The sequence below is a fragment of the Oncorhynchus clarkii genome, chromosome 25, assembly GCF_045791955.1.
Source record: "Oncorhynchus clarkii lewisi isolate Uvic-CL-2024 chromosome 25, UVic_Ocla_1.0, whole genome shotgun sequence".
In the NCBI taxonomy this organism is placed as follows: domain Eukaryota; kingdom Metazoa; phylum Chordata; class Actinopteri; order Salmoniformes; family Salmonidae; genus Oncorhynchus; species Oncorhynchus clarkii.
In genome coordinates this window covers 9853960-9869545 of record NC_092171.1, presented here as the reverse complement: position 1 = coordinate 9869545, position 15586 = coordinate 9853960, and the positions used below count along the sequence as shown (strand labels likewise).

General features: G+C 43.4%; 1 protein-coding gene across 9 annotated transcripts in view; it reads right to left on the bottom strand.

Moving 5' to 3' along the window:
* LOC139384226 (ArfGAP with SH3 domain, ankyrin repeat and PH domain 2a) overlaps positions 1 to 15586 on the bottom strand; it is a 90254-nt gene that overhangs the window by 56273 nt on the left and 18395 nt on the right. For all 9 annotated transcript variants that reach the window (XR_011628820.1, XM_071128957.1, XM_071128959.1 and 6 more), the window contains exon 2: positions 4155 to 4227. Coding sequence is in view for 8 of the 9 variants with exons in the window: in XM_071128957.1 (XP_070985058.1) it covers positions 4155 to 4227 (73 nt within the window). In the remaining variant the exon portion in view is untranslated. The remainder of the gene's footprint in view (positions 1 to 4154; positions 4228 to 15586) is intronic.

Sequence of the window (15586 nt, the reverse complement as noted above, 5' to 3'; positions counted from 1 at the left end):
CTGGTGATAAAGTGTGTGTGTGGCTTGTGATGGGGGAAAAAAGCAAGACTGCAAGGGGAATGACAACATGAGTTCATTTGTGTCCGTATCCACAGTATGTGGCTGTGTGCTTCCAGTATGTATCATGCATGTTATATTCCTCACCGTTTACAACCCGTGTATGCAAGCGAGTACTAAGTAGCGGTGTACTCATTATCATGGGTGTGATGCCTGCCTGTGGAGCCATGGGCTCATCGTGACAAAGTTTGGCCAGAAAAACAGATCTATCCCAGTGGCACAACAGTGCATACAGCAGAGCACCATCAGTTAGACCAACAGCTGTGTCTGAATATAAACCAGCCAGATGAAAAACTCTGGGGGTTTGAATAAAGTATTTCTTTCTTATTTTAGCCTGCGGGCCAATAGTGGCGATAGGGTTACAGATCTGCAGGCCCAGTGATGGGCAGACTGATAGACGGCACCAGGGAAGCCATGAGGCGGGGCAAGGGGACGTTCCGCTCCAGTTCTGTCAGTCTGACCGGGCTCTCCACTGGGTCTCTGTCCTCCAGGAGGATGGCTGTGTCCATGGTGAAGGAGGCACGCATCATCTTCTCTGCTCGACTGCTACTGACCGACTGCCTGCCTGATTGACTGTTCAAGACCAGCAAGAGAGGCTCCTCAAATCAACTAACAGGTCACAATCTCTGGGATGCTGCTTTCTGAGAAAGAAGAAGAAGACAAAAAACCTGTCCATTTGACAACATAGCTCTCCATCTTCTCAAAAGCTAGCATTTTTACCTGAGTGTGAGAAAGGAGGGAGGAAGTGATAGAGAGGCAGAGGGAGGCCTGAGATAAAACAGCTTGTCAGTATTGCTGAAGGGCCTGGTGAGGACAAAAGTTAACACAACGTCAAAATGGCATGAGTCTGGAGCAAGAGTCTTCGAGACATGAACTTTGTGTATGGAATAACATTCCAAACCTGGGCATGTGAAGGTCGTGGTTATGAGAAGCCAGCTATGTTGTCGAATGGACAAGAATAGTTCTATCAGAAAGCAGCATGCCAAAGCAACGGAGGGCAGGCAGCAACACAGATTTAAAGAGCGACAGAGCAGAGAGAGATTTCTCCCAATTCGCACCAACTGTCATGGATGAATATTTCACCAAAGGAGAGTGAAGCCCAGGCGACTGACTAAGATTGTGGGTAGGGAAGGGAACCTGGGTGAGATGTCTTAGGTTCAGTTCAGTGCCTCTGGCCCACATTAGAATACCAAGCAGCACAGACTCAATAGTTGCATAGACCTCCTGACTGGAAAATACTAACACAGAATCTCACTGACAATGACGAGCTGTTGAAATGTCTTACATTTACATTCTTCTTAATGGTCAAGGTTAGCAATCCCTCCAGGATTTGTTGTGATATTTGCAACAAAGATATTTGATTTTGCTGCAGCAATTCTGACTTTTGCAATAATTTTGTCCAATTTGTGATGAAAATACGCTGACAAGTGTGGCTTGATTGAACCGTATCTTGAGGTAAAACGTGCAGTGATTGGTTGAAATTGCGAGCCCTCTTTTTGTACTGCAGTAGTGGGTCCATTTTTAGGCTAAAATATTGCAATGATTTGACTGTTTTTAATGCAGTGATTGGTCAAATTTACAAGCCCTTGCATAATATGCCGGGAATTGTTGATTTTGCTAAAAAATTGGAGCATGGAATCCTGGAGGGACTGGGTTAGGTTCTATGCCTAAGGGCACCTTCTGTTCTATGCAGAGCCTGAAACAAGCGCTAAATATTATAGCTAGCATTGGAGCCAACTTTAGCACTAATGCTAACAAGCCCGGCAACACATTCTTTCACTATTCATATTGGAACTTACAAGGTCTTTGCTACACAGAAGGGCCAGAAAATTGACTCCCACAGCTCCGCTAAATCAAAAGAGTCTTAATTCCCAGCACTCATTCTCGGGAAGACCGGAAGGTCACCAAGTTCTCCTCTTATGTAATCAATCAACCTCTGTTCCTCTTCTGACTGAGGGTACATTCAGAAAGGGCCCGTCCAGATGAATGACGACAAGGGGTGATCCACAACGTGAAAGAACACGATAGTGGGATGTCAAGGACCGTTTCAAATCTAAAATGTGAGAGATGACTTCAGAACATCTCTTAATTCACAACGGTCCTTAACGTCAATGACCAGAGCAGTACAACTAATTCGATGTTTCTACGGCATTCTTGACACGTCTGTCTCATGAAATTAACAAGACTACTGGAAAAGGTTGTACTGACAATAAGTCCAGAGTTACTGAATACGACACACCCCTGTAGCCCTAACATTACCTACAGGTCTCCGACATGGCTGTCAAACGTCTGACAGCTGAGCAGAGCTGACAGGGATGTAATAAACCTGGGTGCTGAGGTCTTGACGATTTCGTTTTCTGAGGCCTGAGGTTAACCAGTAGTAGAGGTTTATCTGTGAGGATCACAGACTTAAAAGCCTTCAGGAGAGACTCATCTCTCACGTCACCAGGACTCAGATTTACAGCGGGCCTCCAACGCCACTCAAATCAGGTAGCCTATCAGTTAGAGCACTAGGCCAGTGACCGAAAGGTTGGGGATTCAAATACCTGAGCCGACAAGGTGAAAAATCTGTCGATGTACCCTTGATCAAGGAACTTAACCCTAATTTACTCCAGGGGTGCCGTACTACTATGGCCGACACTGTAAAAACATTTCTCTGCATCTTGTATGTGACAATAAGCAACAACAAAAAAATTATGTTATCGAAACCTTCCTGTTATGCACTGACTATTACTGTACTGAACGTCTATGTAGTTACTAGGTTTCTCGAAGGGGCAATGGCTTCTACTGGCACCTTCGGGGAATAGTAATCTAAATCACAATAACGAGCTGCTAGCTGCATTGACACGCAAGCAAAGCCATCAAATCTCCAACTTCCCAGCTACGTTTACACGCTAGCAAAGCCATCAAATTTACACTCAAATTGTATATCTCTAACTTGCCTTTGTCAACAAAACGAATGTCAGAAACAAGACAAATCTATAGTGTGTTTTCTGTACTGAATGTTCTGTTGTCGAAGTAACAATTAAGATTGTCAGTGTTAAGAGGTCCATAAAGCCTCTTATTGAAAGTGCTTAAAACGCTTAATGTGGTTTTAAAGAATTTAAGCCCCTTATTTTGGAAAGGATTCAGCCAACAACATGAATTCGACCCGTTATGAAAATCCTTCCATTGACGGTGATACCACAGCAAATTATGCATGTTGCCTAGTAACCAACTGGTAAAAGAGTCAAAATGCCCACCAGAGGCATCCACACATACATACTGTATACACACATACACACATCTGCAATGTTGTTTAGTGACACAAAGGCACTGTTTCAGGATACCGGGAAGAGAGGAAGGAGATGAAATGAGTGCTTGGAACTCCATTAGAACATAGTATAGTGGGGAAGAGTGCAACACTGTCCCCCCTTTGCCCCTGTACACTCACAAGTACTCACACAAAGGGTGTTCCCTGGTACACCTGTTCCTCCAAGGTCTGGGGTAGACAGCTGTCCCCCCTTGAACAGAGGTAGCAGTGTTCCCAAAAAAAGGCACAGCTCAGCAAAGAGAGAGAAAATCGTTCCATACGCTCTCAGCAGGACCCTGTCACACAGCCCAAAGACAAGGCGCTGGAAACAACCCACAATGTCACAGCCAGCCAGAGTGAGCATGCTGATGAGCTCCGTGCACACACACACTTGCAACCCACACAAAACAAGCACACACTAATTAAGCCAGTCTCCCCGTGGCCGTCTTCCAGTAGATATGGATTCCTCAGTTTAAACCCTACTGTAGTAAGCATTGACAGAGGGAGTCACCGTTGCTGTTCTCTTCTCCATACCGTGCGTTTGGAGAACATATGGAGTTAAGGCAGGGCCATAAATCTTCAAACGGAGGTCATCCTCTCCCCTCATTTGACCGAAAAACACACCGACCCTAAACCGTCATACCCTGGCCCACACACACACACCTCACCGCGGCGACCAGGTACATGGACTAGCTTATCGAGTTCCCGTGATGACCGTCACAGGTGGCTCTGAACTCTGACCTTTCATCAGATGGGAGCGCTATGGTGTTGTGACTGCAAATGAGTGTTAACCTTTCGGACTCACCCAGACCCGAGGTGTAGATGGCCTTGACGGACTTCTTCATCTTGTACAGCACGCTGCGGTCCACATCCAGCGCCTGGAGGGAAGGAGAGGGAGGAAGTCCAGTTAGTGTCTGACCAAGGACACAATGAAAGCCACACATTCTGTAGCATTCGTGTTGCCTTGCCTTACTGACATGTCTGAATCGTTCCCACGGCTAATATTGAATGAGATCGTGTTGTTTGAGGCACGTCGTCAGCTCTGGGAAACGTTTGTTACCTAACGTTCTCTCGAGGAGAGAGTTTTTTTTCCTTCTCATCTTTGGCATTGATAGCGTTTATCTTGCCACAAGTCCTTGTGGACACAGGTGTGTCAGTGTGTGCCTACTATCTGTGTGTGTGTGTGTGTGTTTGTAGGTAGCAGGTGTGTTTTAAAGTGTATATGTGCGTGACTTTGGGTAGCAGGTGTGTGATTTGCATCTGTGTGTGTGTGTGTGCGCAAGGAGGAGGGGAACAGCCTCCTGACTGCAGGTGATTCATTATTCAGTACGATACTATAAATAGGCTGAATCCCAGTGTGGCGTAAGAGGGGCGAGAGAGGAGTTCAGGAGGCATCCAAACAGACCAGATAGGTGGAGCCACTCTATTATGGAGGTAGGTCAGGCTGATGAGGTCTCACACTACTAAGAAGCCTTTAATGTAAGATGCACACACACTCACTAATGCACTTACAGTACACACATACTCTCTCTGACTCCAGCTGAGACAGTGCACCACTGTACCAACCAACGATTGAATGGTCTCCGGGGGATTTGGGAAATTAGTTTTGTGCTTCACCAAGAAGGTCCAGCCGGCGCCACTCTGTCCTTGTTCCCAATATCACTGAATTCAACAGATCCTATCCCCCTCCCTTTGCCTCAGTCTGAATCTACTTTGGTGAAAAGGCACAGTGGCTCCATTCAGTTGCCACAGATAAACATACACGGTATTCCCCTTGCTACCATGCTAGCCATGAGAGAGAATAGTTAGGCCTAAATCAGAATTATATATTTTTGAATCCCTGAGAAGTGCTGTTTCTTGTTGGTATTGAATTTCACAGAGTGGGTGAGAGCTGACAATGTGCTTAGTCACATTTATCAGTGGTTGCCTCGTGCTGACACAGGGAAGGCCACCTACACACAAATTGAAGGAGACAAGGTAGGGCGTAGGGATATCTGAAGACCTGTTACATACAGAGAATATATCATAAAGGAAGAGGAATTGAGATTTAGATAACAGTTGAGTACACACGCTTATTGAGCACGACCATAGACTAGTGGTCAACTTGTTGAATCCTTACAATTTAGGGGGGGGGGGGTTCCATTTTAGAAAGTGGAAAATAAGATAAAAACATGTCAGTGAGTGAAATTCTGAAAACAGGGCTGCCGCTGACCTTAACTTGACCTCTGAGATTGGACAATAGGAAGCATTGCCCCTTGGCTAATTACGTGAACATGATTGAATCCACATCCCACTTCTAGACATTTCCTACAAACCCGTTCTATCAGGAGAGAAGAAAGCCATCTCTCATAAGAGCTCGTCAAATAGTCATTTTGATCCTGGCGATTAACCCCCATCTCCCTCAAAAAAAGAGAAGAAAACAAACATGAAAGCTAAAAACACTGTCTCGTTAGCGGAACAGAATTACTCATCACAAGCGCTGACGCTAACGAGATCGCCACCTGGGTTCTCCGACTTAAATCTTAGCTCCCTGCCCACCACCAGCTGAGAGTCACACAACACAAGCCCTCTAAGATTCTCCTAAGACAGTCTACAAGCATTTGTCACAACATCCACCGCATGTGCTCCAGCTGACTGATTTAGCCAGTAGCCAGCAATTCTTTGCAGCAATTGTAGCCAACTGATGTCAGACAAACCTCCAAAAATATCATCGATATAGATGGAGTTATCCTAACCACCCTTCCTAAATGCTGCCTTGTTGTAATTTGGTGCCAAGAGTTTCCCATTAACCATTCTACTGTACAAATATGAGTCATGAGCCAGTCTAGCGTAAAATATATGACTCAGATAAACACAAAACCTTATAAGCTCCACAGGGACCATCTGGATTCATAGACCGAAACAAAGTCCGGACCCCACACATACTGAAACTCTGGTTTTCAACCACACTTGAGGTATTGTTCAAAGCAAGCTATGAAACAAATGATAAATCAATTATTTTCTGGATCCAAAGTTCAACAACTAACTGTAACATGAGATGCAGGGTTGCAAAATGTTTTTGCTCCATCCAATATCACTCTGCACTCTCCTTCCAACCATGGAAATCTGCTTCCTTAAGTAGATATTTTACCTAACCTTGAGAGGCTGCTTCATGATAATGCCCTAAAAGCATTTCTGCTTACCTCATCCCTCCCAAAGAATTCAGCAACATTGAGACTTGGATCTTCATTGATTTCCAGTTCCTCTTTCCTTGAGAATGATACCGCCAAGCAGTGACCGAGTAAGTTAAATGCCCCGTCCAGAGGAAGTTACCTCCACTATTTCGACCTAAATCCTGTTCTAGTGAGGAAATACTTGTTTAGTTCCACCCACCTAACACTGACGTATGGCGCATATAAATATAGATTAATCTCCACCTTCAGTCTATGGCACAGGACACAATCTGCGATTTGTGAACAAACCAAACAGCCAGGGTCAAGGGTGGCTTTGCCAATCGCTAAGGAGCACAGCACAGTGAACGGTAGCTACGACAAGGTTACGGACCATCCACTCTCCATCCTCCCACTTCTGCAACGAAATTGAATGATCAAAGATGAATTAGTTTAGCAATTATACTGGATTTTTACCCGGCAAAGCTAGAGGCTGACAAACCTACCAATAAAGCCAACTAGCTAGTCAAGTAGCTAGCTACCGGTAACAATTAGATACTGTGGACAATTGGTTCCAAAGTTGTTTCAAGCACAAAAGTACATGTAATTAGCTAGCTAGCTACCATTCAGCTGTTTTTCTGATAACCTAATTATCTGAAGACTAAAGGTTAGGTAGTAAGTAGCTAGCTCATAATGCAGTTAGCTAGCTAGCTAACAGCTGGAAGGACTTAGCTGTAATGTTTACAAGTATCCCCAATGGCTATTAAACAACCAATATAACAGTTGGCCCTAAAGCTTTTTGTAGGGAGCCAAGGAAAGCAACTATTGTCTGTGTCAGTGAAGGGCACTAGCTAGAATGTAAAACAAACACCTTTATGGCAATATAGCTAGCTACTAATACAATAGCCGAACTTCTTAAACATTGTTTTGATGAGCCTCAAAGCTCATCAATAAGCTAAGGACACTGGGACTAAACACCTCCCTCTACAACTGGATCCTGGACTTCCTGACGAGCCGCCCCCAGGTGGTAAGGGTAGGTAACAACACATCCGCCACGCTGATCCTCAACACAGGGGCCCCTCAGAGGTGCGTGCGCAGTCCCCTCCTGTACTCCCTGTTCACTCATGACTGCATGGCCAGGCACGACTCTAACACCATCATTAAGTTTGCCAATGACACAAGTGGTAGGTCTGATCACAGACAACAACGAGAAAGCCTATAGGGAGGAGGTCAGAGACTTGGCCGTGTGGTGCCAGGACAACAACCTATCCCTCAACGTAACCAAAACTAAGGAAATTATTGTGGACTACAGGAAAAAGAGGACCGAGCACACCCACATTCTCATCGAAGGGGCTGCAGAGGAGCAGGTTGAGAGCAGAGGTAAACGATTATGATTTTTCAACGCCAATACCGATTATTGGAGGACCAAAAAAAGCCGATACCGATTAAATCGGCTGATATTTTAAAAATGCATTTGTAATAATGACAATTACAACAATACTGAATGAACACTTATTTTAAAATAATACATCAATAAAAATCCATTTAGCCTCAAATAAATAATGAAACATGTTCAATTTGGTTTAAATAATACAAAAACAAAGTGTTGGAGAAGGAAAACTGCAATATGTGCCACCGCTAACTAGCTAGCCATTTCACATCGGTTACACCAGCCATTAGGCTGATAGGCTTGAAGTCATAAACAGCGCAATGCTTGACGCACAACGAACAGCTGCTGGCAAAAAGCAATAAAAATGCTGTTTGAATGAATGCTTACGAGCCTGCTGCTGCCTACCATCGCTCAGTCAGACTGCTCTATCAAATCAAAGACTTAATTATAGTATAATAACACACAGAAATACGAGCCTTTGGTCATTATAGTTTCCGGATTCGAACATATTCATTTCGAAAAACAAAACATTTATTATTTCAGCGAAATACGGAACCATTCGGTATTTTATCTAAGGGGTGGCATCCCTAAGTCTAAATATTCTTGTTACATTGCACAACCAATGTTATGTCATAATTACGTAAACTTTCTGGCAAATTAGTTCGCAATGAGCTAGGCTGCCCAAACCGTTGCCCATACCCTGACTCTGCGTGCAATGAACGCAAGAAAAGTGACAATTTCACCTGGTTAATATCGCCTGCTAACCTGGATTTCTTTTAGCTAAATATGCAGGTTTAAAAATATATACTTCTGTGTATTGATTTTAAGAAAGGCATTGGTGTTTACGATTAGGTACACATTGGAGCAACGATACGCACCGCATTGATTATATGCAACGCAGGACACACTAGATAAACTAGTAATATCATCAACCATGTGTAGTTATAACTAGTGATTATGATTGATTGGTTTTTTATAAAGATAAGTTTAATGCTAGCTAGCAACTTACCTTGGCTTCTACTGCATTCGCGTAACAGGCAGTCTCCTCGTGGAGTGCAATGTAATCAGGTAGCTAGAGCGTTGGACTAGTATAAGGTTGCAAGATTGGATCCCCCGAGCTGACAAGGTGAAAATCTGTCGTTCTGCCCCTGAACAAGGCAGTTAACCCACCGTTCCTAGGCCGTCATTGAAAATAAGAATGTGTTCTTAACTGACCTGCCTAGTTAAATAACAAGTTATATAAAAAAATATATATAATAAAAAAACAATTCTAATACACACACACACACCGGCGCCCAAAAATACCGATTTCCGATTGTTAAGAAAACTTGAAATCGCAGTAATTAATTTGTTTTTTCTTCTAATAAATATTTTAAAAAAAAATCTGATTAAAATCGGCCGACCTCTAGTTGAGAGCTTCAAGTTCCTTGGTGTCCACATCACCAACGAACTAGAATGGTCCAAGCACACCAAGATAGTCGTGAAGCGGGCACGAAAACCTATTCCCCCTCAGGAGACTGAAAAGATTTGGCATGGGTCCTCAAAAGGTAGTACAGCTGCACCATTGAGAGCATGGTTGCATCACTGCCTGGTATGGCAACTGCTCGGCCTCCGACCTCAAGGCACTACAGAGAGTAGTGCGAACGGCCCAGTACATCACTGGGGCCAAGCTTCCTGCCATCCAGGACCTCTATACCAGGCGGTGTCAGAGGAAGGCCCTAAAAATGGTCATAGACTCCAGCCAAGTCTAGGTCCAAGAGGCTTCTAAACAGCTTCTACCCCCAAGCCATAAGACTCCTGAACATCTAGTCAAATGGCTACCCAGACTAGTCAAATGGCTACCCAGACTACTCGCATTGCACCCCACCCCCCCCCCCCCCCCCTTCCGCACCACTGCCACTCTGTCGTCATCTATGCATTGTCACTTTTATTAACTCTACCTACAGGTACATACAACCTCAACTAACCGGTGCCCCCGCACATTGACTCTGTACCAGCACCCCCCTGTATATATTGTTATTTTCTATACTGCTGCTCTTTAATTACTTGTTACTTTTATCTCTTATTCTTATCCAGATTTTTCGAAACTGCAGGAGCTCGTAAGTAAGCATTTCACAGTAAGGTCTACCTACACCTGTTGTATTCGGCGCATGTGACTAAATGTTTTTTATATCATGTAATTCTACTGTGTTCCTTGTTATTAACTGCATCCTGATATTACACTGTTGATGTGTATCAAGGTTGATGTGTATCAAAGTACCAAGGTTACTAGTTAGCTTGTATTCCCCGAACAATAACGCCAGTGTTCCTGTAACAGAATGTGGGTACAGAAATTATAGCCAGAGGAGGAGGAAGTGGTGGCTTGTCAGAGCACAGACATGTTTCTAATTTCAGTGGTGCTCATGAGGACCCATCAGGGGAGCAAATTTCACTGGGGACGGGGTGGACATGACCCCTCCATTCTAACATTTTATTTTTGCCCCCCCCCCCCCCTCTCCCCTCTCCCCTCTCCCATTTTTATAATTGCACTGTGATACAAAAAAGCTGCATCGGTGTACTTTAGGACCATGCGGACGCCTCAGAGTAGTCGACTAGGCTGTTTGTCGGTTTCAGCCACTGTGTGGACACCACAGAGAGTGCGGACAGGCCGTGTGAAGGCAAAGCTTCTGACCAGCACGGTGCTGCTGTCTCTGTGTTGCACTTTTTCTCAGAGTTGTTAAAGCAAGCAAAGCAGAAACTGGCTACTCTTTATTTGACTGATGTAGCTGGCAAGGTAACTGATATTTGACTTTACAGAAAAAAATGATTTATTCCCAGTGCTGAGCTAGTAGTGTAACTGACATGTTATGGTAGCTAGTGTTTCATCCCCTCTCGACTTCAGTTCTGTCTGAAGAGAATGAACTAGCTCCGTAGCTAATTTAGCATGGGTCCTCAAATCCTCAAAAGGTTTGACAGCTGCACCATCCAGAGCATCCTGACAGGTTACATCACTGCCTGGTATGGCAACTGCTCGTCCTCCGACCGCGAGGCACTAGAGGGTAGTGCGTATGGCCCAGAACATCACTCGGGCCAAGCTTCCTGCCATCCAGAACCTCTATACAAGGTGGTTTCAACATTGTCAAAGACCCCAGCCACCCTAGTCATAGACTGTTCTCTCTGCTACCACACGGCAAATCGGTACCGGAGCACCAAGTCTAGGTCCAAGAGGCTTCTAAACAGCTTCTACCCCAAAGCCATAAGACTCCTGAACAGCTAATCAAATGGCTACCCAGACTATTTGCATTGCACCCCCCCCCCTTTTACACCACTGCTACTCTGTTATTATCTATGCATAGGCACTTTAATAACTACCTACATGAACATATTACCTCAATTACCTTGACACCGGTGCCCCCGCACATTGACTCTGTACCTGCACCCCTGTATACAGCCCCGCTATTGTTATTTACTGCTGCTCTTTAATTATTTGTTATTCTTCTCTTAATTTTTGTGTGTGTATTTTCTTGAAACTGCACTGTTGGATAAGGCCTTGTAAGCAAGCATTTCACTGTTGTAGTCGCCGCATTTGACAAATAAAATTGGATTCGATTCCCTACTTGTCACACCTACACGGTATAAAAACAACTCTACAGACTTCACTGTCATGGTGCAGTCAGTACACGACATTGATGATGAATGCATACGGATGTGTTTGAATGCCCCGTCATGTTCATATCATCTCAGACTAATTAGTGCAGTGTAAAACCATCTTATAGACCATCCTATATGCCAATGAAACGGAATATCAGGCACTCAGAAATGTTGTTCCTCTGCTGGAAGTGTAAAACACACAAAAAAAGGGGACATACAGTATTTGCATGATATGTTGTGATCATGAAGGCTGGCTGAATTCTGGCAAAGAACGTGTTATTTTATCTCAGCATGTCTACAGATTCTCCCTTCTCCCTGTTTATGTTTGCTTGGAAATGTTGATATTGGCGACTTTTCAGAAGAAACTGTGGCTAAGAAACACATTGCTATTAATTGGAAGGTTGGTTATCCTCTCACAATGTCACAAAGGATGGCAGAAATGTCAAGTTATGGATCACTAGATTTGATTTATTACAAGATTAAGGGTGTACCGTGCAACTTTCACAAGGTCTTGGTGCCTTATATGGAATTTACTGTATTACAAAAAGGGTCTGTATTGAAAAGCAGATTTTTTTTGTTGTTGTTGTCGAGCAGTCGCAAATAGTTGTTTTTTTTCCCCCCTCCATGGCACACGAGACACCGGTGTGATTTGCGCTGTCTCAGAGGACTAATCCATTGAGGAGGCCACGAGGTTGCCTCAGTCCAAGAATAAGGGGATTGTGGCTCAGATGCACAAGGCACGTCTCTCTCCAGAATTGGCTCTCTCCCGCCATTTCGTGGGTAGTCATTGTGTGCATTGTTTGTGATGTCTATCAAGTCCCCATTACATACGTCACTAATCGTAGCCTACATTTACCATTTATTCCCATCATTTCTAATCTGCAAAGTTTGTTTCGTTACAGTAATTTCTGTTAATGCATACAATATATCATTATTATTACAGACATTTGTTCTCATTGTCAGAGTGGACATGTGTTTTGCAGGACAACCTATGCTACATTTGTGAGAAACAAGTTTGATAACTCATAAATGAAATAAACAATTTATTAATCGTCTTGTGTTTGAAACGCTCCTATCAATGTTGAGTAAAGACGCACACCTGATTACACATATAGAAGAAGGACGAGTGTCTCCTGACCCCTCCTGCCTCAACCTCCAGTATTTATGCTGCAGTAGTTTATGTGTCGGGGGGCTAGGGTCAGTCTGTTATATCTGGAGTATTTCTCCTGTCTTATCTGGTGTCCTGTGTGAATTATTAGTATGCACTCTCTAATTCTCTTTCTTTCTCTCTCGGAGGAACTGAGCCCTAGGACCATGCCTCAGGACTACCTGGCCGTGCTGCTGCTCCAGTTTCAACTGTTCTGCCTGCGGCTATGGAACTCTGACCTGTTCACCGGAAGTGCTACCTGTCCCAGACCTGCTGTTTTCAACTCTCTAGAGACAGCAGGAGCGGTAGAGATACTCTGAATGTTCGACTATGAAAAGCCAACTGAGATTTACTCCTGAGGTGCTTACTTGTTGCACCCTCGACAACTACTGTGATTATTATTATTTGACCACGCTGGTCATTTATGAACATTTGAACATCTTGGCCATGTTCTGTTATAATCTCCACCCGGCACAGCCAGAAGAGGACTGGCCACCCCTCATAGCCTGGTTCCCCTCTAGGTTTCTTCCTAGGTTTTGGCCTTTCTAGGGAGTTTTTCCTGGCCACCGTGCTTCTACACCTGCATTGCTAGCTGTTTGGGGTTTTAGGCTGGGTTTCTGTACAGCACTTTGAGATATCAGCTGATGTAAGAAGGGCTATATAAATAAATTGGATTTGATTTACATAGCCAGCACGCAAATGTAGGCCTCTAAAATGTGCCCATTTGGGGATGTCTGATGGTATTTCTGATCGTCTTAACTCACCACCACAAATTAGCTGTGGAGCTTATCAGTCATTTTCCCTTCACCTCAAACAGCAAGTTCACAAAGTCTGTTTTTAGAATCAATTGAGAATGACAATAGTTCCTCAAAGTATTTGAACAATATTTCCAGCTCACTCACTTTCAATAACCACTCCGTAGGAAAGGGAAAATGTGATCCTCTGACCCAGTGGAAACGTCATAAAATATGATGACTAATCCCTTGCACAAATAGTCTACAACGGTGTCTGTACCGACCCAGTTGAGAGTTGATCAAATGTTTCAACAGTGTTGAAAGACAGGTCATGCGTAGCATATATATATATATATTTTAAATCAGGATATTTTCTATCTGCAGGCTGCAATGTTTTTATGTAGGTTATTATTACATAGTTGGCAATGGCAATAAAAGTTACTTTTAGATTTGTATACATTTTAATTTAGATAGAATGTAGAAACCACAGAAAATGATTTTGAGATACAAAAGACTATTATAAATGAAATGACTGTTCCACAAAAATGTGCATATGAAAATCATAATTGGCAAGCAGATTGGTAGAAATGTTAAGATAAATTAGCATTCCGAATGGAAAAGGTTGCCGACCGCTGGCGTATCCTATTACCGGCAACTTCAGGAGCATGACGGCAGGATCTGCGAAGTAACCAGTAACAGCGTGAGGAGGGTCGGGAAAAGGTTATCTTGATCTCTATCTCACGCGAGTCATTTGTGTGTCATCATTACTTATTCAAACAGCGTGCTTAAAGCATCAAACAAGTTCAATACATACAGTTGATTTTATTTAAAAAAGTGTGTCTATGGAAAAATACACGTCTTAACATTTTAAGTGAACTCTACTTCACCTACTCTAGTTCACCTAGGTGGCTTAGGGATTTTAGCAGGGTTGGACAATCATGGAGGGTGACCTGATTAGCATTTTTTTTGTGGGGGGGGGAATCCTCTCTTTTCTGGGTATGTGTGAGTTACGCTATTTACAGTGACATAGGCCTACCTTCACAATAAGCTACTCAAATAAAATGTGCACACTGTTTTTCTGGACAAACTTCAGTGAGGCTAAATTGTTGGTGTCTGTTGACCCCTAAACACAAAACACAAAGTTGGAGTTCATGAATAGTCTCATTGTTTGTCTTTCATGGATCAATGGATAGCCTAAATTCTTTGAGCTTGACAATGACATTCATGCTTTCTCCATGGAGAGGAAGGTGTCTGGTCATGGTTTCACTTCTGTGGCAATGCAGAGCAGATGGGGGCTGGGATTGGTAGCCTTGGAGAAAATGGCATATTGGGGGAAAGGGGATACCTAGTCAATTTCACAACCGAATGCAAATCAACCCGAAATGTGTCTTTCGCATTTAACCCAACCCCTCTGAACCAGAGAGGTGCAGGGGCTGCCTTAATCAACGTACACGTCATCAGGGAGCAGTTGTTGCTAGGGGTTAACAGCCTTGCTCAAGGGCATAACTGCAGATTTTTCCACCTTGCCGGCTCGGGGATTCGAACCAGCAACATTTGGTGCTTTTTCGATAGGATAGAATGTTACTCTGCTAAACACAGAAAGTGCAAAACTGAGGGATGAACTGAACAAATATATAAAATGTAACAATTTCTAAGATTTTACCGAGTTAGTTCATAGAAGCAAATCAGTCAATTTAAATAAATTCATTAGGCCCTAATTTAGGGATTTCACATGACTGGGAAAACAGATATGCATCTGTTGGTCAAGGATCCCGTAAAATGTTTTAAATAAAGTAGGTACGTGGATCAGAAAACCAGTCAGTTTCTGGTGTGACCACCATTTGCCTCATGCAGTGTGACATCTAATTTCGCATGGAGTTGATCAGGTTGTTGACTGAGTAACCGTCTACAGGCTACAATCTAGCACCTGCCCTACAGACATGGAATCACAGGTCACTTTGATAATGGAACACTAGTCACTTTAATAAATGTGTACATACTGCTTTACTCATTTTCATATGTATGTACTGTATTTTAGTCAATGCCACTCCGACATTGCTCGTCCTAATATTTATATATTATTATTATTTACTTTTAGATGTGTGTATTGTTAGATACCACTGCACTGATGGAGCTAGGAACACGCATTTCTCTACACCCACAATAATTTCTGCTAAATATATAGTA